This window comes from Petromyzon marinus, chromosome 31 (genome assembly GCF_048934315.1).
Source record: "Petromyzon marinus isolate PM22_M1 ecotype Great Lakes invasive population chromosome 31, UKy_Petmar_22M1.pri1.0, whole genome shotgun sequence".
Taxonomy (NCBI): domain Eukaryota; kingdom Metazoa; phylum Chordata; class Hyperoartia; order Petromyzontiformes; family Petromyzontidae; genus Petromyzon; species Petromyzon marinus.
In genome coordinates, this window is record NC_133697.1 from 14,759,559 (window position 1) to 14,780,752 (window position 21,194).

Consider the following 21,194-nt stretch of genomic DNA (forward strand, 5'->3'; position numbering starts at 1 on the left):
AGGCTCCGCTTCGATCGAGAATTTCTCGACAAATGATGGAATGTGAAGCATTGGTTTGCGCTTAAATTATCCTCAAATATTCCGAGCATGACAGTGATAACACGACTATAATTATCAAAAATACGTTCGTCAATAATATTGCCGTAAAGGAAAACACATTCGACGAAATTTCGAAAATGGCTCTCTTCATGCCACAGAGATTCAGGGCTGCTGCCTATAAATATTTAGACACCTTTTTTTTCCTTTAAGGGCAGTGTTGTCGACGAACGTGTTCAGCTTTATCTTTGCGTGTGTTCATGCACCACTGCCAATGAATAATCACGAAAAAAAAGTGTTCATGTTAATATACAGGAACTCGTATTTTGTCAAAAGCAATCATTCTCAGAAATCTCCTTGGCGAATAGCACCGTGCAGAGACAAAACATGTGCCTTTAATAATTATGTTCCAGAGCAAACAAAGAGCTCCAATAATCTGCTGTGCGCACCTCTCTCTGCCCACTGCCACACATTAAGCTCTCAGAACTACGATAAAATGCAATAGAAGGAAATAAAATTGTTCTACTGGCTTTGTTACACAGTCGCAGGTGACCAGGATTAAATCCTCAGGGCTGAGTCACCTCCGATGGACGCCTGTGCTTTGCAACCCCCGGGGCCACATGCTCACCTGTTAACGTAACCATGCCAACCGATTCAAAAAGTTATGCAAAGCAATACGCCGCAGTAGGCGTATAACGCAAGAGTGACAAACTAGGGAAGCGACATCGAATTGACGACTCACCAAGGACCCCATTATTTTATGACAACTTTTGAAAACCACAACGGGAAGGTTTAGAAATGGCTTTACCAAGTGTGCTTCTGTAATTGTCCCACGCTTTGTGGGATATTCAGCATTTTTTTCCCTTAAAATTAGCTGTATTTTCAAACGACCAAGAGCCTCTGGAAATTGATTTTTTTTCCCGACAGCACAACATTGCAAGGCTAGACGCCAATAGGAACCAGTGACATGAAACAAATGACTTCTGAAAGGTCCCCGAAGCCACCTTCCACAAAAATAAAACCAAAATATACGCCCCGTGCATGCTGTGCATTTCAAAACTCTTCGCGATTACGTCCAAGTATAGCTAGCACGGTTGGCTACGTACGGTGCGAAAGAAGTTCAACATACATACCATACATACGTAAAGGGCAAAGGTAAAGGTGCAGCCCTGCAACTGCTTGCTCACGCCACTGCTACAGGAAGGGCATCGAATAGAGGGAGCTCGAGAGAAAACCACGGAAGGGTGATTGGCCTACTCTACCATGTTGGCCACGTGTTCCAAGAGGTTGGCATACCCACACTTTACCCCACCACATGCGACTGAGCGATCGACTAACTGTGGTGCTCCCATTCATACCGCTGGGTGGGCAGAGTTGGGGGGTGACTTTAAAAACTTGCCTATCGATTGAACTGCTGCGCCAGTGTATCAAATCGAACGGGCGACTTCTGGCTTGCAAGTCCGGTGTGCTGACCGTTACACCACAGCAGCATCTCAAGTAAACAACATCTACATATAAATGACATAAATGTGTAATGCGCACATGCATAAAACATTCACACACATTCACACACAAGCGCGCACACACAAACAAAATACACACGGGCATCCTCTAAGCAGTCTGCCGGAGCAGCAAAGGTTGGCCATGCCGTCCACCCTCCACTCTTCCCCCTGCCATTCCCATGCCTCGTCCCGCTGAGCCCTGTTCAGAAGAGGCGACCGTAATGAGGGACGCGTCCACTGGCTCACAACGCAGCGGCAAAACATCGCTTCTAAAGGTTGAGTGGCGAGTTCCTTGCGGCGAATCGAGCAACGCGCAGATAACGACGGGACCTGCGTGCAGAGACGCTGGAATCGCGTCCCTGTAAAAGGTTTCAGTTTGGTGTTTTAACATCTTAACACCTGTTTTGTTGCGAGAAAAATGGGGAAACCCTATTATTATATTTTGGTACTGGGTAAATCTGTAGTTGGTCTGTGCCCTGATACACGATTTGAGCCAATGGAGACTTTGTCGCACCAAGCCAATTTACAATTAATATCTCATGTCGTAAGTGAATAAAGGCATAATCAGAACTTCTCACCGTATAACAAATAAAGCATAACCTTCGTAGTGACAAACTACGGCTGTGAATCCATGGGGCTGTCCGACAAAAGCGTCCTTGAGCGTCAAATGTGTCCGCTTCAGATGCACAACCGCAGCGCCCTCTGTTGACGCAACAAGAGCGCTGCGCGGTGGCTTGGCGAAGTCACGCGCTTGCACGGTGCGAGCACCGCATGGAGGAGGCGTCAACGCACATTGCCATCAAACATGTCACCCCGTACGGTTTACCCCTATTCTCATACGGGGAAATCGAGTTTTCAGGTCCATTCGGTGTACAGCAGTTTCAATACGGGCAAAACAATTTTCTGTCAATTTGTTTGTGTTTCTCTCTTGTGATGGGACTTTGTAGGATGAACGTTGAGATTTATACGGGCACGGGGGTGACCAATAAGGTCGGAATTGGTCTTTAATAAGGTAGGGCACTGATAAGGGGTCGACATGTATGTAGTGTAAGACTCCACGTTCCGCATCATTCATCTACACACACTATTATACATGTGCTATGAAGAAGGGCCATTGTCCGAAACGTTTCCCACTGTGTATTGTTTTTTTTAGGTAGAATTTGACTTCTATATTAGTGGGGGGGGGGGGGGGGGGGGACATGGGTTCGCTTTGCCCCTCATATTAGGAATTGGGGCCGCATATAATTATTTTTAAAAATCTTAATTGTAAACTACTGAAAATAAATTAATAAACGTGCCCAGTTTGGCGGGGGCGTTGCCTCCAACGTGCCCCCCCCCCTCCGCAAACTTCCGGCCATGAAGAAGTGTCATTGTCCGAAACGTCTATTTTTTCAGTTGAAGGTAGTCCTTTGATGAACATGTTTAGCTGTTGTTGTGTTTGTGAACCACTGCCAATTGCAGCGTCACCGAATTATTTGTTTACCCACAATGAATGTGACTCATCTGTACTATATATCACTTTACCGAAAGAACCAACGAGTATGGATCCCAGCAGTCACGAAAACTTCACATCTAGATTGTATACACACTGCTGCATGGGGAAACATCCATAACATTCATCCGTAACATTCATCCATAACATTCATCCGTAACATTCATCCGTAACATTCATCCGTAACATTCATCCGTAACATTCATCCGTAACATTCATCCGTAACATCCATCCGTAACATCCATCCGTAACATTCATCCATAACATTCATCCGTAACAGTCGTGCACGGCACATTTTCTTTTAGCAATTGATTTTTGCTTTAGCGCGGAAATAAAAGTGAGGAACGTAGCGACTTTTTTGATTTACGTCTTCTTTGAAACAGCATACGTGAGTCAGTTCGTCTACAAATGTCCCTTATAAAACAATGCAATTATATTGCTTATCATCAACCTGCCTAACTTGGGTCATGTCATTCGCGTGCAGGGTAAAGGCGCAGCGCTGCAAGTGCTTCCCCACGCCACTGCTGGTGGAAGGGCCTCCACCTACTGGAGGAAGCTCTCGAAAAAAATAAACCCTCAAAGTGATTTGGCCTACTCTTCCACCCTGGGCACATACATCGTTGAAGATGTGGCAATACCCACACTTGACCCCACCACGCCCCTACTCATGTACACCGCTCGGTGGGTACACAGGGGCGGAGGGGATTTAAACTGCAGTGGCACCGTCGGTCCAACTGCCGCGCCGACCATTCCACCGCAGCGCTATCCCCACCACGCCGACACTCTCTCTCTGTCTCTAGTAAGTCTACGTGTGGCCGTGTTGTCAATCGTGCTATTATTTTCACAATCCTGACGGCGTCTAGTACGGCTGATGAAATCCCACAAATCCAGTCCTGTAATGTTGCTTCACCCAGATGAGTAGCGGGTATCATCAACTGAAGAGGAAGATTTAAGAACCTGTGTGCAAAGTGCCAGTGGATAACGTTCACATTTTACAATAAATGCATACTCGTGTGAAAGCTCAAGTTGGCTGTGTGCAGCAAACTAAAGCCGTCAGCTCCGTGTCCGCTGAGCTACCATGTAGGCTGGCAACGGCGCACGCCTTCAAACTCATCGCATCGTGGAAACAGCAGCAACAATGAAATGACCGACTGCTCTTGACAGAAGGAAAATTTACCGGGGCGCCCGTACTATTTTAATGATACTTCCTTGGTAGTTTAACACGCAGTGTTTGCAATAAGTGTCCGCGTTAACTGATTTACAATAAAGCTCCAGACATTATTAAATACTGTAGCTGCATATAGAACACATCTATAACAAAATATATATCCTTCCGTCCATCTACCCGTCTGCATAAGACAGACAGAGTGAGAATTGACAGCCCTGTGATTTGCCAGAGTAAGAAGGTTGCTCGTAATGACACGGCCGCGATGGCTCTGCTTCGCACTGACACGAGCGGTGTGCGAGTTACTGGGCGACGAGGCAAAGGTGGGTGGAATTATTGTCAAGGGAATGAAATACGTGGCGGGTGGAAAGCGGAGGGTTGCGACCGAGCAATCTCGGATGCAGGGTAAATGGCAGGCGAGGGGAAAAGTGTTGTGCGGGGGGGGGGGGGCAACTTGGGGGTGTCCATGTAAGAAATGAATCGCGATATTTCGCGTGCACGGCACGGCGAAAGAAGTTGTGTGGGGGTTGGTGTGATTTGACAGCGGGAAAGCTCTGACATCAGCAGCAGCCATAGTAAATCCACTGCTGGATGAGGCCTCTCTATGCCGTTACCATCCCACATAGCCCCGCGATACAACGATCCATCCCACTTCTACGGATCTCATCGCTCCATGGACGTGTAATGACAGGGGAGTCAGCCTGCAGTGTGAGTGGACTAGTGGCCACGGGAGGTAATGACAGGGGAGTCAGCCTGTGGTGTGAGTGGACTAGTGGCCACGGGAAGTAATGACAGGGGAGTCAGCCTGGGGTGTGAGTGGACTAGTGGCCACGGGAGGTAATGACAGGGGAGTCAGCCTGCGGTGTGAGTGGACTAGTGGCCATGGGAGGTAATGATAGTAGAGTCAACCTGCAGTGAGAGTGGACTAGTGGCCACGGGAGGTAATGACGGGGGAGTCAGCTGTGAGTACGAAGGGGCTGGTGGCTACGGGAATGATCGAGAAGGGAGCACGGCCAGGTGACGGAAGAGGACGGTGGAGTCTGCCGGTGGAGCGAGCGTCCAGAGTCAGCGAGAATGTTCGGGAATGTGGGCGTGGCCTCGGTACGTATATAAGGGGAGATGCACGGGAGACTCGGGGCTGTTGCGGTGGGGTCTCCGCCTGTTCGAGTGAACGTGTCTTCAATGAATAAACCATCTCAATAAAAGTGTGTTAATTCGTCTTTACATATATATGATGAACTTATTTGGCACCATACGTAGCCAACCGTGCCAATCGGAGGTGCGGACAAAGAACAACAAATTATAGGGCGCGTCCTCTCCTCTGGCTGCCGCTCCGTCACCAGTCTCATCAACGTGCCACCATCCCTTCACGATGTGCCCGGTCCCCCACCCCCTGATATTCATGATCAGTCAAGGCGATGCCTCTGACATCCATCTATTCTCCGATCCATGTATTTCTCTTTCAGTTTAAATATCTATTATAATGTAATCGCCTCAGTACGTATAAACAAATACATTTGAACAGAAATTAAACTATATTTACAAGTTCCTGTACGATATGCTAGCTTCATTTGAATGCCGAGTAGTAAACGGGATAGCGGTGGCGCGGTGGGTCAACCATTGCGCAAAAGAAATTCCGCCGACCCGCAATCACCGGCGCACTGAAGCATCGTCAAAGCAACCCCCACGAGTGAAGGGCCTGGGGAGGCCTTCAGCCAGCAGTAGACTGACACAGGGGCCGTGTGTCTGCATTTCAAAATACGCACACACATTCGAAAAGAGACTCGTGCAAGCTTCAGAGGCAAGAGACTCGTGCAAGCTTCAGAGGCCATGGCAAGAGCTGCAGGAATGAATTATATGATAAGCACATCGCTCCATCTCCCCCCGCCCCCCCTCTGCTGTGAAGCTACAGCAGCAGCAGACTATGTCTGTGAATCATAGCTCCTCCGGAATAGCCCTGCGCTATACGAATGGCACATATACCAAATGTACGAACCATTAGATTTTTCTTTTAAATGTGATGGATAGGACAAGGCTGATTGGACGTGAAACCTACCACCGCTCAGATCTCTGCGTGTTCTCAATGACGACGATGCTGAACTGGCAGTAACTTCATATTATCGCCACCAATTTAAATTCATAACTTTGCTTGATGTTTCCCATCCCATTATTGTCACTTGCTTTACCAAAGGGTGTATTCGATCTTCTAATGCCCTGGAGTATGTGCTTGACTCGATCAAAATATGTGATGGGCGTGAGTATCATCAGCATCATCACCATCACTAAATGTGATGGATGTGGCGTGTCCCGCCTAGGACATGTGTGAAGAGAAGGGAGTTGCCGATGTCTCAGACAGAGACCTCGACTGTTCCCCACGCAGTGTGAAAAAGGGGAAATCTCTGGGAGTGGATGGTATCACCGTGGAGATAATCTAAGAAGGGAAATCATTTATTGGAACAAAATTAGCAGACTTGTTTCCTGTGTTTACACTGTAATGATGCATAGTGATGTCTGATTCTTCTACTTAAAACTAAAAACTATTCAAAAATAGATAGCTCAACCAAGTGGATTATCACGTGAAAAATTATAGCAGCCAAATACTCTAAATGCATGTTTCTAAATGTGGAGGGAAAAACTGGACCCAGAGAAAAATCCACGTGTCCACGGGGAGAGAGACACGCACACTCCAAACACACAATAGGCGTCAGGGTCAGAACCAAACCCACGACCTCCTGTGTACCAGGCGAGGTAGTCAACATCTCCCAGGGTCGGGATCGAACCCACGACCTCCTGTATACCAGGCGAGGTAGTCAACATCTCGCCACGGTGCCACTCTAACGGTAAAAAAAACATTACGGTGATAAAACTGAGGTGAAGAACTACAGGCGCCAATTTTTCTCTTATCGCACGCCCAACAATCCTTCACGAAAACCACTCTGGAATGCCACAAGAGCAAGCGGAGTTCATGAAATGTTTCTCTTTCCATCAACACCGCACCACGTACTCTTTCCATCGACCCAATGTGACGCATTAGCTACGTTCATCAAGTGCCGGGCACTGGAATGGTGTTCTAATGTTCATAGTCGGCGCATATCGGTGACCACGGTATAAATTATAAATATAAGCATAATAATCTAATAATTACAGCTTATATTACACCTTTCAGAAAATCTCAAGGCACTTTACAACAATGGGGTGGTGGTTTGGGGAAGAAGTGGCTGAGGTAAAATAGATGCTATCTGAATTATATACATTATAAACAGTCCTATTACCATACGTACTTAAGTTGTTGAAATGTTAATAAACGAGTGTATGGGAAGACACTAAAGAGGTATTAATGGTGTGTGGGGCCAGTTTAACATAAATATTTTTTGTTTAAAAAACACCCGTAAGGTCCAACAAAAGTATACATCCAATAAATATTTACTGCGCACTAACGTAACATCATGTTGTGTTCTTCATTTGCTTTCTCGGGACTGTACTTTCACGGTGCCGCCCTAAGCGAGAGTCTCCCACGTCTGCGGTCGTGGGTTTCCTCCACGCGGTGCGGTGCAACGTTCCCCGGCGGCCGCACAACTCTTGGCGGCCTGCGAACGCAAAGCTCCACTTCACGTGGGCCTCCTCGCACGCGGCCCAGCGAGCAGGCGCGTGTCGCGGACGCCGCTGGTGACCGCTCCTCCCTTCCTCGGTGGCCTCAAACAGCAACGGAAGCTCAAGGTTCATCACCGACGGTTGTGGTCCTGGCCGAGGACCGTATGCGTTAAGGGTTAGAGCAATTTGAACGGTTTTAAAAAAAAAAAATGTATATGTTCGCAAGTAGAAATGACGAACGTCATCAATCGGCAACACACTTGTGTTAAACCTCGAGCCTGTGCATCAGGATAATGGAAGATTAAGGGAACCAGAAATCAGAATAACGTCTTCTGAAGGCAGCACATTGTACACAAGGCAACGGCGGTGACATCTTCCCAAGGTAACAATCTAGCTCTCTTCGTTGCGACTGCCATGGTGTAAGGGACATCGAACAGTACTCCCGTGAAGAGTTCACTCTGGACCACAGAAGCACAATTACATTCTACGCCAAGGCAAGCGCAACTTCATGTAAGTATCTTAAACCACTGTTACATCAGTGCAATCGTAAGTGAAATGTGAACATATCGTTTGGAAAATCGCTTGTGGAGTAAAACATATACGTACCCAGAGCTCTCTGGGAAACATGTTTTACATGCTAATGAGACACTAAATGTCAACACCGCTCCAGAGTTAGCTTGTGTTGAACCCGATGCTGCTAAAATGACACACTCCTAGAAGGTCGTCCTCTCGATGGGGTGTGTCCAAAAATATTTTTAAGTGTTCACGTGGAGAGAAAGTGACGTGAGAAGGAGGCGACTTATATTACACTTATATTCTCCACTCTGAAGCAAGTGACAATGTTTTACGCTCACATTATATACAAGCTGACTTGCACATGCGCTACACCACACGCATTCTCCTCCTCCTATTAAGTGATTGTTGTTTGATTTTGTTTTTTAAACCCTTTCATTTATATTGTACCGTATAAGAATTGCTAACACACTTTTTACAACGCACACTTCAGACATGCGCTCGCTTTCGAAAGCCATAACTTCCTCGTTTCAACACATCCCGTAAGCGACAGCATGAGTCAAAGTCTTCGTCTGGTCAATGGCAACACCTTGCACAAACCGGTTTGAAGCCTTGCTCCGTTTGATTCCACGGAGTGATTCTCTTAATCTGTGATGCAGTGGAATATTTTAGTACACTCGTCGTAATTACCTGCCACCACACCCCCCCCCCCCCCCCCCAAAAATGTTTTGTCAACTCATAAGTGAACTCAGTAAATATACATATTTTTAAATATATTACATTATTTACAGAACCAATTCAAATGTTTGCTCATTCCTGGGTGCATTGCAGTTTCTAATAAAGCGAACAAGCGATGCCAGCAGCTTCCGCGAGTTTCATCTCGTTACAATCGGCCACTCTTCGGTGCTTGGTGGGAGGTGGTCGTGGCCACCCTCTGCGTTGATGGTTTTCGTCCAAATTCATCGTTGGCTACGATAAAAAATAAAATAAATAAAAACCACCTGGTTGGGGAACAAATGCATCACTAATTTGGTTGAGCAATATAAACGCTCAGTCCAACGCCTACACCCGCTTATAAATAAGTGCATATCGGTTTCCGTGGGGGGTAGTGAGGCGGTGATTCATGCACTGGCCTACGAGCACGGCAACGTTAGTTCAATTCTTAGTCATGACGGACAGGTTGGTGAAAGACGAGCAACGTTTGCCAATTGGTCTAATCAAATCACATTTTTCAATCGTTCAAATTTGACATAGTAAAATTGAGCTTGGTATCAACACTCTGGCTTTGCTGATAGACGAAATAAACTGGCATCATCTTCCACGTGGCAACTTCATTTGATTGGCTTTGTTGGGTGGTGGAAGGTTATCGTAAAAAAAAAACATGATACATTAAACGATCTCACTCAAAATAAACTAATTACGAATCATAATATTGGTCCTGAAAGCCTAGGTCTGCGTGTGTGTGGGGAGCGGTAGTGCAGCGGTTAGCGCACTGCGCTACAAACCCGACAACCCGAGTTCGATTCTTGCTCACGGCCAACACCAGTGATGGTTATCTTAACCGGTCATGAGCCTCCCCTAGGTTGACTTAGCCTCAAATGAATACCTAGTATGGTGTGCAAACATCACCACTGGGGAGTAAAAGGCGGCCCGGCTGGCCACCCACCTCCTCTATGCCGTGCCGGCCTTCGTACAGTGAGGGAAAAAAGTATTTGATCCCCTGCTGATTTTGTACGTTTGCCCACTGACAAAGAAATGATCAATCTATAATTCTAATGGTAGGTATATTTGAACAGTGAGAGACAGAATAACAACAACAAAATCCAGAAAAACGCATGTAAAAAAATGTTATAAATTGATTTGCATTTTAATGAGGGAAATAAGATTTGACCCCCTCTCAATCAGAAAGATTTCTGGCTCCCAGGTGTCTTTTATACAGGTAACGAGCTGAGATTAGAAGCACACTCTTAAAGGGAGTGCTCCTAATCTCAGCTTGTTACCTGAATAAAAGACACCTGTCCACAGAAGCAATCAATCAATCAATCAGATTCCAAACTATCCACCATGGCCAAGACCAAAGAGCTCTCCAAGGATGTCAGGGACAAGATTGTAGACCTACACAAGGCTGGAATGGGCTAGAAGACCATTGCCAAGCAGCTTGGTGAGAAGGTGACAACAGTGCGTGTGATTATTCGCAAATGGAAGAAACACAAAAGAACTTTCAATCTCCCTCGGCCTGGGGCACCATGCAAGATCTCACCTCGTGGAGTTGCAATGATCATGAGAACGGTGAGCAATCAGCCCAGAACTACACGGGAGGATCTTGTCAATGATATCAAGGCAGCTGCGACCATAGTCACCAAGAAAACAATTGGTAACACACTACGCCGTGAAGGACTGAAATCCTGCAGCGCCCGCAAGGTCCCCCTGCTCAAGAAAGCATATATACATGCCCGTCTGAAGTTTGCCAATGGACATCTGAATGATTCAGAGGACAACTGGGTGAAAGTGTTGTGGTCAGATGAGACCAAAATGGAGCTCTTTGGCATAAACTCAACTCGCCGTGTTTGGAGGAGGAATGCTGCCTATGACCCCAAGAACACCATCCCCACCGTCAAACATGGAGGTGGAAACATTATGCTTTGGGGGTGTTTTTTCTGCTAAGGGGACAGGACAACTTCACCGCATTCAAGGGACGATGGACGGGGCCATGTACCGTCAATTCTTGGGTGAGAACCTCCTTTCCTCAGCCAGGGCATTGAAAATGGGTCGTGGATGGGTATCCCAGCATGACAATGACCCAAAACACACGGCCAAGGCAACAAATGAGTGGCTCAAGAAGAAACACATTAAGGTCCTGGAGTGGCCTAGCCAGTCTCCAGACCTTAATCCCATAGAAAATCTGTGGAGGGAGCTGAAGGTTCGAGTTGCCAAACATCAGCCTCGAAACCTTAATGACTTGGAGAAGATCTACAAAGAGGAGTGGGACAAAATCCCTCCTGAGATGTGTGCAAACCTGGTGGCCAACTACAAGAAACGTCTGACCTCTGTGATTGCCAACAAGGGTTTGCCACCAAGTACTAAGTCATGTTTTGCAGAGGGGTCAAATACTTATTTCCCTCATTAAAATGCAAATCAATTTATAACATTTTTGACATGCGTTTTTCTGGATTTTGTTGTTGTTATTCTGGCTCTTACTGTTCAAATGAACCTACCATTAAAATTCTAGACTGATCATTTCTTTGTCAGTGGGCAAACGTACAAAATCAGCAGGGGATCAAATACTTTTTTCCCTCACTGTATTGCAAGAGTTCACTGCACACAACAACAAAAACCATGAAAGACACGCGGAATGTTCGACAAAGTGCCTGGAAATGCACCACATGCTTGTTGTGGTATAAATACTACATTTTGATGGTGATATGCATGAATCTATTTTTTTTTTACAAACGCCACCAACAAATTCTGCTTCATGATTGAATGCGTAGCTGCGTGACACAGCTTCTCTTGACACGGCATTCGTAAAAAAATGCGGTCAATATCGATCGCAATATGTTTTTGTATGCGCCGCAAGATAACGTGTAATATCTCATTTATCGTGATTACTGCTCCTCATTTGAGTAATCCAGAAGTATCATTTTTCTTGACAAAATATTTATCAAGCCACCAACTCAATAATCAACAGTGAAAATAAACATCTATTTTCCATTCAATCGGTGCTTTGCTAAATGTTTTGGACATGTTGGCTAAATGCATGATTATATAACAAAATGGAATTACACAACATTACTTTTGGAGTTAATTTAATATATTATCATCATTTTCTAAATTGACTTCCATGTTCTGCGGTTTATACCATTTAAAATAATATTTGTGCTGGACGTATTAACCAAGAACAAAATTAAGTACAAATACAACCAGAAGCTAATATCGCGTTTATCGGCCACGTGTGTATTCGCTATGCTTGGCACTTTGTTCTTTCGTGCACCTTGCACTGGCGGTCTTCATCGACGCTCTGTACTTCTGCATACATTGTCTGAAAAAAAATCGCAATGTTTTGCACCTAAAGTGCTTGCAGTTGATGTTCATGCAAAGAATGTGCCTTATTCAGAATACAATGTCACCAATATGCTCGTCCATGCATGGGCGCGTATTCATTCATACGATTCGACGTCTCTCGAAATTGCATCAATAAAAAGTGTGGCATGAGTCGAGTTTAAATCTCATTAGCTTTTACTTCCCATAAATAAATGTAAAGATGAAGAGTAAGTTTGTGTTAAAATAAATAAGTGCTTCTTTCGAGTAGACGTAAAAAAAAATACGGCAGCCGTTAAAATGAACCGCAGAAAATATCAACGCACGCCACTGTGACGGAACATTTTACATATTTATATTTAAAAAGTGGACAATGAAAGACAGTTGGTTCAGTGTAATCAAACAAAACCTACTTCCTGCTGCTGACACTGAGCAATATCCTACGCACAGCACTCGGCAGTTATCGGCACACCCACGCGCATCGCGATAAACTTTTAACACGGCGGGAAATGTTTTCCCTACAGCCGTGAACGAAACAACGGCGAGAGAGTGGCAGGGGCCATGGCGAACGTCACGACGCTCAGCGAAGAGACGCGCCAGATGCTCACGGGCAGCCTCACCACCGTCGTGCTGCCGTGCATCTACCTCCTGGTGCTCGCCGTCGGCCTGCCGGCGCACGCCACGGCCCTCTGGGTCTTCCTGTTCAAGACGAGAACGCGCACGGCCTCCAACGTCTACATGGCCAACCTGGCAGCCGTAAACCTCCTCTATGTCCTCTTCCTGCCGCTGCAGATCGCCTACCACTTCCGCGGCAACGACTGGCCGTTCGGCCGCCCGCTCTGCCACGTCTTCACGCAGCTACTCTACACCAACACGCACTGCTCCACCTTCTTCCTCACCTGCGTCAGCGTCGACCGCTACCTGGCCATCGTGAGGCCGCTGCACGCTCGCCACATGCACGGCGTGCGCCGCGCCGCCCTGGTCACCGCGGGCATCTGGGTCCTGACCCTGGTCATGCTGTCACCCGTACAGTCGATAAACCTCCTCCACCACGTCCAGGAGCTGAACATCACCACCTGCTACGACGTCTTCCCAAAAGAAGAGGGCGTCGTCACATTCTTTCTCGTCTACTGCGTCGTGTTCGTGGCCGTGAACTTCTTTGTCCCCGTTTGCATCACCGTATTCTGCTACGCGTCCATCATTCGGGCGCTCACAAAGGCCAAGCTGGGCTCCTGTTCCGACGGGCGAAACAACGAGGACATCCGCAAGGGGATCCAGCTGTCGGTCGTGGTCCTGGTCACGTTCGTTCTTTGCTTCGCGCCGAACAACTGCGTGCTTTTGGCCCACGCGCTGCTCCACTGGACGAAGAAAAACAGCGACCTCTACGGCATCTACAAGCTCATGCTGGCCTTCAGCAGCCTCAACACCTGCTTCGACCCCATCGTCTTTTACTTCGTGTCGAGCGAGTTCCAGGCGCGTGTGCTCAGCGCGCTGGCCTGCTGGTGGCGCCCGTCCATGTCAAGCCGCCCCGAGCTGCTACGCGGCAGCAGTGGCACGGGCAGGGACGACTCGGAGCTCCTGCAGGACGCGCCGGGGAAAGGCGATCAGACGGGAACGTCCACGACGGTGTCGTCTCCCATCTGAAGCGCCCACGACGGTATTGTCTCCCATCTGAAGAGAATCCACAACGGTATTGTCTCCCATCTGAAGAGAATCCACAACGGTATTGTCTCCCATCTGAAGAGAATCCACAACGGTATTGTCTCCCATCTGAAGCGCCCACAACGGTATTGTCTCCCATCTGAAGAGAATCCACAACGGTATTGTCTCCCATCTGAAGCGCCCACAACGGTATTGTCTCCCATCTGAAGAGAATCCACAATGGTGTTGTCTCCTTTCTGAAGCACCCACAATGGTGTCATCTTCCTTCGAAAGTGGCTGGCGGGGGAGGAGGTCAAATGCAGCTGTCATTGTGAAAGATGTCGATGTATTTAGTGTGCCCTAATGTGTCATTGAAGAAAGTGTTTTTTTTACGTTCTTCTTTTGTTTCACTTTTTATTTTTGTTGGTGCGCAACGTCTATATTTACCTGGCTGCCTTTAACACGGAACATTAACACGCACTTGCATTTATACACTTTATAAACCTGATTTGTTATCATGAAGCTTTTCTGATTTCAGGACTGAATGTTAATCCAATTAACTCGAAAACGTATATTTCACAAAGCACGCTCGTGACTAGTTGCAAATCTCGAGCCCGATTACCTTCACGCCCCACCCAACGCGTACCCCTGAGTTTGTACGTGCCATGAAACGACTCTACTAAAACCCTCGCCATGAACCCGAGTTTTTAAATATATATTGTAATGTCGCTGTGAATAACGATGGCGATAGTGTGTCACTAAGTCTGACCCCCCTTTTAGTTTGTATCATACTACTTTATTCCGGTGATCATAGTGTAGCTGTACGAATACCCTGTTTCATCATATTAATTGTAGCTCCCTGCTCGTCACTTTAACACGGAGACTTTCGCGAAAAATATTTTCCTTAATAAAGGTTTTTTCGGGTTAGATCGCGTCAATATAAATGTGTCGTTAACCCACCACCACCCGAAACAGACAATTAGTAAGGTGTGTCACGTAAAAACAGAGCGTGCCAATTCGTTACTAGTACAGCACACCGGTGTGTTGGAGAGTAAACCCACGACATTTGCAATTTGAGTATTGTGACGTTTCACTGATAATTACAACCAACCTCATCGGACAATTCTGGTTGTAATTACCAGTGAAACGTCACAGTCATTTCAAATTGTAAACATTATGTATTTACTCTCCAACACACCAGAGTGCTGAGGTAGTAACTACTTGATTTGAAGCTTTCGTGACTGCAGGAATCCATACTCTTTGGTTCTTTCAGTAAAGTCACGTAGGTATAAATAAAATAAATCAGCTTTCCCACCTAATGATGGACGCTTGTGTTGCGCCCGAAACGTCGTGAGTTATTTTATTTTATACCTACGTGACTTTACCGAAAGAACCAGCGAGTGTAGTAACTACTTGTCACGTATTGCTGATGTGACAACCCTTACTAATTGGCTGTGTCGTGTGGTGGCGGATGTAACGACCGCTTGCCACCATTGGTGGTACAAACCAAATATCTAAGTATCAACACTGCCGTGACCGGGGCAGCGTCATACCACTGCAGACTTCCCACACGGTGGTACGAACTTCACTGACCCCCAAATGGACAATAGCCGAAGCTGGATTGTCAATCCGTTAACTGCAATGCCACCCGGGATCAGATATCCGATTAAAAAAAAAACATGTTTGCAAACGTTGAACTATTTTCGGCAAAGAGAATGAGGAGACCGCATCTGACCCGGCAGTCCACATGGTTAATTGGGGAAAGTGTGGTCTCTAATCGTATTTGACGTGTGTACACGAATGCACGTGTGTTACAGTTCAGGTATGTCATTGTGAGCATGTGTCTGAGCGAAGTGGTAGAGCAGTGGATAGCCCACTACTCTATAAATCCGGTAACCTGAGTTAAGATTCCTGGCCACGGCTAAGACCAGTGGCATGTGATATCATAACCAGGTCCTTGGCTTCCCCGAGGTCGAGTCAGCCTTAAATGAGTACGTGGCAGAGAATGAAAACATCGGCCGAGCGTGGTGAGGACTGCACTAAGCCCTCGTGCGCAGGTCCGGTACTGGCACTTGCCCTGTGAGTGTGTGCAAGGTTACATGGGGATCCTTTGTCTTTGTGTGTGTACGTGTCCACTTTATGCAAGTGCCTGCATGAGCACAGCATAGTAACAAAACCAGCGCGTTTGAGGTATTTTTAAAAATAAGTAATTGCATGAGCTATGTCTGCCACTTAATGCACGAACATTTTGCCAAGAAACTTTTGATATTTTGTGAGGAAAAAAAAATGTTTTGCGCTTATTTTTAAAATGCTTATAAGAAAAGCAGAAATATTTTTTTAGCTAATGATCAGTTAGGAAGTACAAATGGAGGGCTCAATAGTTTATCTGATTAAACTTAAATATAATCATTCACACCAAAGAAAACGTGTATGCAGGCTGGAAACAAATACTACTAACTATTACTAACTCATTTATATTTTAACGGGTAAAGCCCACGGAACTGCGGGCACTTTTTCAGAGGCGACTTGGCCAAGCGTGATCGATAGCTCGTCATCACAGAGGCTGATATCACCATGTGAGAATTCAGAGCAGTGGCCAAATCATCTAAAGGCACGTTTATAGTTTATAGAACGTTTAAAGTAACTCTTTGGTTCTTTCGGTAAAGTCACGTAGGTAAAAAATTTAATTAAATTAAATTAAACAAAAATGACAACAACTAAATTAAATCACGACGTTTTGGGCGCAACACAAGCGTCCGTCATCAGGTGGGGACAACCACAGCGAAAACAATCGCTGAAGTGTGCCGAAAACTTCAATTCTAGAACGTTTATAGTTTATAGGACGTCGTGGAGGGAGACCGGAAAACCAGGAGAAAAATCCACGTGACCAACATGGGGCGAGGCAACACGCGGGGATCCAAAAAGTTGTAAAAACATTCAGCACTGGGGAGCCAAGGACTGCACTGGCATCGAACAATCCGAGGAGGAAGCCTCGGAGTTACTGAGGAGGTACTGGGGGGGGGGGGCTCGTTTCGCCCTTTGTAAAGAAAGGAACCACAAGACTTAGACGAACCATTGAGGACCGTCAGAGAGCAGGGGAAGTGAAATGGCAACATCCCCCAGGTCTACCTTGAGAAAGAGACGTGTGTATTCTCAAAGGGCTCTCACCTGCTTGAAATAAAGCAATGGAATGAATCCATCCTTTCTGTTTCATATGTGTACGTCCGTGTGTGTGTGTGTGCACGTGCGTGTGTGTGTGTGTGTGCACGTGCGTGTGTGTTGAACTGATATGGTTATGAACTGAGTGGTGGCAACTTGAAAGTGCCGTGCCAAGTTGTGAGCAACGAAGCGTGCGGACGCCACTTGGGCCCTAGAGGAGGCTCGCAGGGGCCACGAGCTCAAGGTGGGCCCCACATTGGGGTCACGTAAGGATACGTTGGGGTCACGTAAGGATACATTGGGGTCGCGTAAGGACACATTGGGGTTGCATAAGGACACTAAGGGCACACCATCATGAAATAGTTGATGAAATGCGGCTGGGACACAGCTGGGCAGGAGAGAGCAGGGAACTGGCTCAATAGAAAGAGAAAGGAGGGAGAGGAGAGAGTGAGAGGCGGAGAAAGAGGCCAAGGGATGGGGTTGGTGGAAAAGGTTCCAGGTCCTCTCCGGGAGAGAGCGCTTGCTGTGTGTGCAAGCGTGGTTGTCGTGAGAGGGAATTTTCTTTTAAAATAAAAACCCTTCCACAAAGATCGCCGCGCGTGGGCTCCTTTTCACTTCTTATTCCCCAATTGCGGGAAAAGGTCATCGCACCTGCCGCGGCTGATTCCCGCACGGCTGGTAAGCGAGCGGCACATTGCTTGCGGGGACGGCGAACTTCCTGGTGGCTGGGTGGTGGCGGTGGCTGGGTGGTGGCGGTGGCTGGGTGGTGGCGGTGGCTGGGTGGTGGCGGTGGCTGGGTGGTGCCAGTGGCTGGGTGGTGGCGGTGGAGGTGGTGGTGGCTGGGTGGTGGCGGTGGCGGTGGTAGCGGTGGTGGTGGTGGCGATGGTGAGATCTTCAACGAGGGGATTATCCGGTATGATAGCGTTCTCTCAGTTGCTACTCCGCCAGCTTTGAATGAATGAAACACCCAAAAAGGGTGGAGAAGAGTGAAGAGCTACAGAAGGAAGTGCCTCGAGAACAGACCGAAGTGACTCTACTAGTGACTCTACAAGTGACTCGGAGTGCCTCGAGAACAGACCGAAGTGACTCTACTAGTGACTCTACAAGTGACTCGAAGTGCCTCGAGAACAGACCGAAGTGACTCTACAAGTGACTCTACAAGTGACTCAAAGTGCCTAGAGAACAGACCGAAGTGACTCTACAAGTGACTCAAAGTGCCTCGAGAACAGACCGAAGTGACTCTACAAGTGACTCTACAAGTGACTCAAAGTGCCTAGAGAACAGACCGAAGTGACTCTACAAGTGACTCGAAGTGCCTCGAGAACAGCCCGAAGTGACCCTAAAAGTGACTCAAGAACAGTGACTCGAAGTGCCTCGAGAACAGACCGAAGTGACTCTACAAGTGACTTGAAGTGCCTCGAGAACAGACCGAAGTGACTCTACAAGTGACTTGAAGTGCCTCGAGAACAGCCCGAAGTGACCCTAAAAGTGACTCTACAAGTGACTCGAAGTGCCTCGAGAACAGCGAGGCACCAGGAGTGTAGTTTTACCGCAGCGATGTCAAAAGAACGAAGCAGACGGATGCCGAGGGGGCATTATGTAAGATAATCCAGGCCGTGCAGAGCAGCCAAGCAGATGCTGCGGAATTCTAACAAACTGTAATCGCACTTTTGATTTAAAGCTTTTGTGACTGCAGGGATTTATATTCTTGGTTCTTTCGGTAAAGTCACCACGTAGAAGGGAAACAATAAAATATGTTTTATTATTTTTTATTATTTTATTGTTTCCCTTCTACGTGACTTTACCGAAAGAACCAAGAATATGTAATCACAGTTATATAAGGGGGGGAGGAATAAATGAAAAAGTGGGTGGCTCCAGGGATACTTTTAAAGAACATGAAAAGAAGTGGAAATTAAGTTTTGCTGAATGTTAATGAGCAGATGGAATATAACACCTCTGAGAAAACCAGTGGGGTAGTAGGGTTGTTTCATTTTAATGTTGGGCCTCTGATAGCAGCATGCAGAGAGGATGTACTGTTGCCTTGCAGGAGGTTTATTGATCCCGTTCACCTGTGCAGCGGCACAGCTGAGACAATCCACGGTGACACAACGGTTGGCGCGCTGCGCTCTGAACCGGGCGACCCGAGTAGGATCGTCAACATCAGTGTCTCGTGATATCAGGGGCAGCTCTGTATCCCCGCCACGTTCGCCAACCTTCACTGAACAGTGTGGTTAAGTATGTTCCAAAGTCAAATCCCCTCACGGCTCGCAAGGCACGGGGAGGCTGTCATCTACAGTGAGGGAAAAAAAGTATTTGATCCCCTGCTGATTTTGTACGTTGGCCCACTGACAAAGAAATGATCGGTCTAAAATTGTAATGGTAGGTTTATTTGAACAGTGAGAGACAGAATAACAACAACAAAATCCAGAAAAACGCATGTCAAAAATGTTATAAATTGATTTGCATTTTAATGAGGGAAATAAGTATTTGACCCCTCTGCAAAACATGACTTAGTACTTGGTGGCAAAACCCTTGTTGGCAATCACAGAGGTGAGACGTTTCTTGTAGTTGGCCACCAGGTTTGCACACATCTCAGGAGGGATTTTGTCCCACTCCTCTTTGCAGATCTTCTCCAAGTCATTAAGGTTTCGAGGCTGACGTTTGGCAACTCGAACCTTTAGCTCCCTCCACAGCGGCAGGAGCACCCTCTATATTATCTCCTTGTTAAAAAAAATAATCAGATTTAAAAAATTATCTTTTCAGTACAAATGTATCCGTTCCACTGTAAACTCGCTGGGTACTGGCTAGATTGAACTTCCCGTGTGACGTATACACATCGACTGATCAGCATAAATGTTACATTCGCGTATAATTTGAATAAATAATAAATTATCCATCGTCACGAACATGGTTTGAAATATATATTGTGTATTTTTTGCGAGTGTAACAAACTAAGCACAAAAAGCGAAAACCATTGAATGTGCGTGGTATAACAATGATGTATGGTTCCATTTAAAAAGATTGACAACCCCCCCTCCCCACGCCTCTAGGAAAGTTTCAAGATTTGAGCCAGATAGTGAACATAGTACGAGATGGGCCAGGATTCTACTTCACAAAAACAGTGGGTAGCGACAAAAATATATTTTTTGAGGTTGTGGTGGCACCAGTGGCATTATCGTGATGAACTGTTGAACTTCACGCGCTGCATATACAAACATGATTCCGGCGACACAAGCTAGAATTGTACCCCCATGCATAACCCTCGCTCGATACCATCAACCTCGTTGCGTACTTTTGTTTTACACGAAATAATGAGCAACGTAACTTTCGTTCTCCCCCCCAAAAAATACATCGTTTGAGCCGACAACGTTTTGACACAAGAATACGCACGCACGATATTGCAGACCTTCGTGTCAGCTAAACGAGCAACGCAATGACGGTACGCAAGCGTCAATACCGCTTCGCTAAGCTCCCCGCAGAAACGAGGAGGATAATTCTTATTATTAAATAAAAAAAAATATTTAATTACATTGTTACGGCTGCTTTCGAAGGCCTGCGGGATTTGAGGGCACGCGGAAGCTGACGGTTATTGAGCAATCGCTTAACAGCTGCTAATGGATTAGAACTGACCAACATTCTCCTTGGCCAGATGTTTCCCAAGCATGCGGAAGTTATTGGAAAACGCGCAACGCCAATTCTGAGAAGAGACGACCGTGTGATGGCCGTTTTAGTTCTTTTTTTCTAGTAACGTAAGCGGCTTCTTGTCAATAATTGTATTTCGTTCATTATAGGCAGGAAAGGGGGCTGGAAGAGGATGCTCAATGCAGTGCATAAGGACGGTTGCACAACCTCCACGTGCCACGGTGTCCGTCCCCTGGCGAAAGTCTATAAACCTCTCACCCAAGCCTACAGACACACACACACCCGATGCCCAAAGCCCTTCCAGAGCTGCAGCATAATCTTCCTTGTTATTGGGCAGCGATGACTGAGTTTATAAATCTCCCTGTGCTATTGACTGACCGCCAAACCTTTATTAATTCAGAGTGGCCATTATCCATTA

At 46.6% G+C, this 21,194-nt stretch overlaps 2 protein-coding genes across 4 annotated transcripts in view; one reads left to right on the top strand and one right to left on the bottom strand.

Annotated features, from left to right (window-relative positions):
* Positions 1–21,194, bottom strand: part of DTD1 (D-aminoacyl-tRNA deacylase 1) — a 94,749-nt gene that overhangs the window by 39,867 nt on the left and 33,688 nt on the right. The window contains exon 5 of one of the 3 annotated variants that reach the window (XM_076071150.1): positions 13,939–13,974. The exons of the other annotated variants lie outside the window; for them this stretch is intronic. Within the exon in view, the coding sequence (XP_075927265.1) occupies positions 13,939–13,974 (36 nt within the window). Of the gene's footprint in view, positions 1–13,938; positions 13,975–21,194 lie in introns of those variants that run through there. 3 annotated transcript variants of the gene reach the window in all.
* On the top strand, positions 7,715–17,170 carry LOC116947897 (proteinase-activated receptor 2-like). Its single transcript, XM_032964178.2, has 2 exons — positions 7,715–8,296; positions 12,859–17,170. The coding sequence occupies exon 2, from the start codon at positions 12,896–12,898 to the stop codon at positions 13,976–13,978; it is 1,083 nt and encodes a 360-aa protein (XP_032820069.1). The 5' UTR covers positions 7,715–8,296; positions 12,859–12,895; the 3' UTR covers positions 13,979–17,170.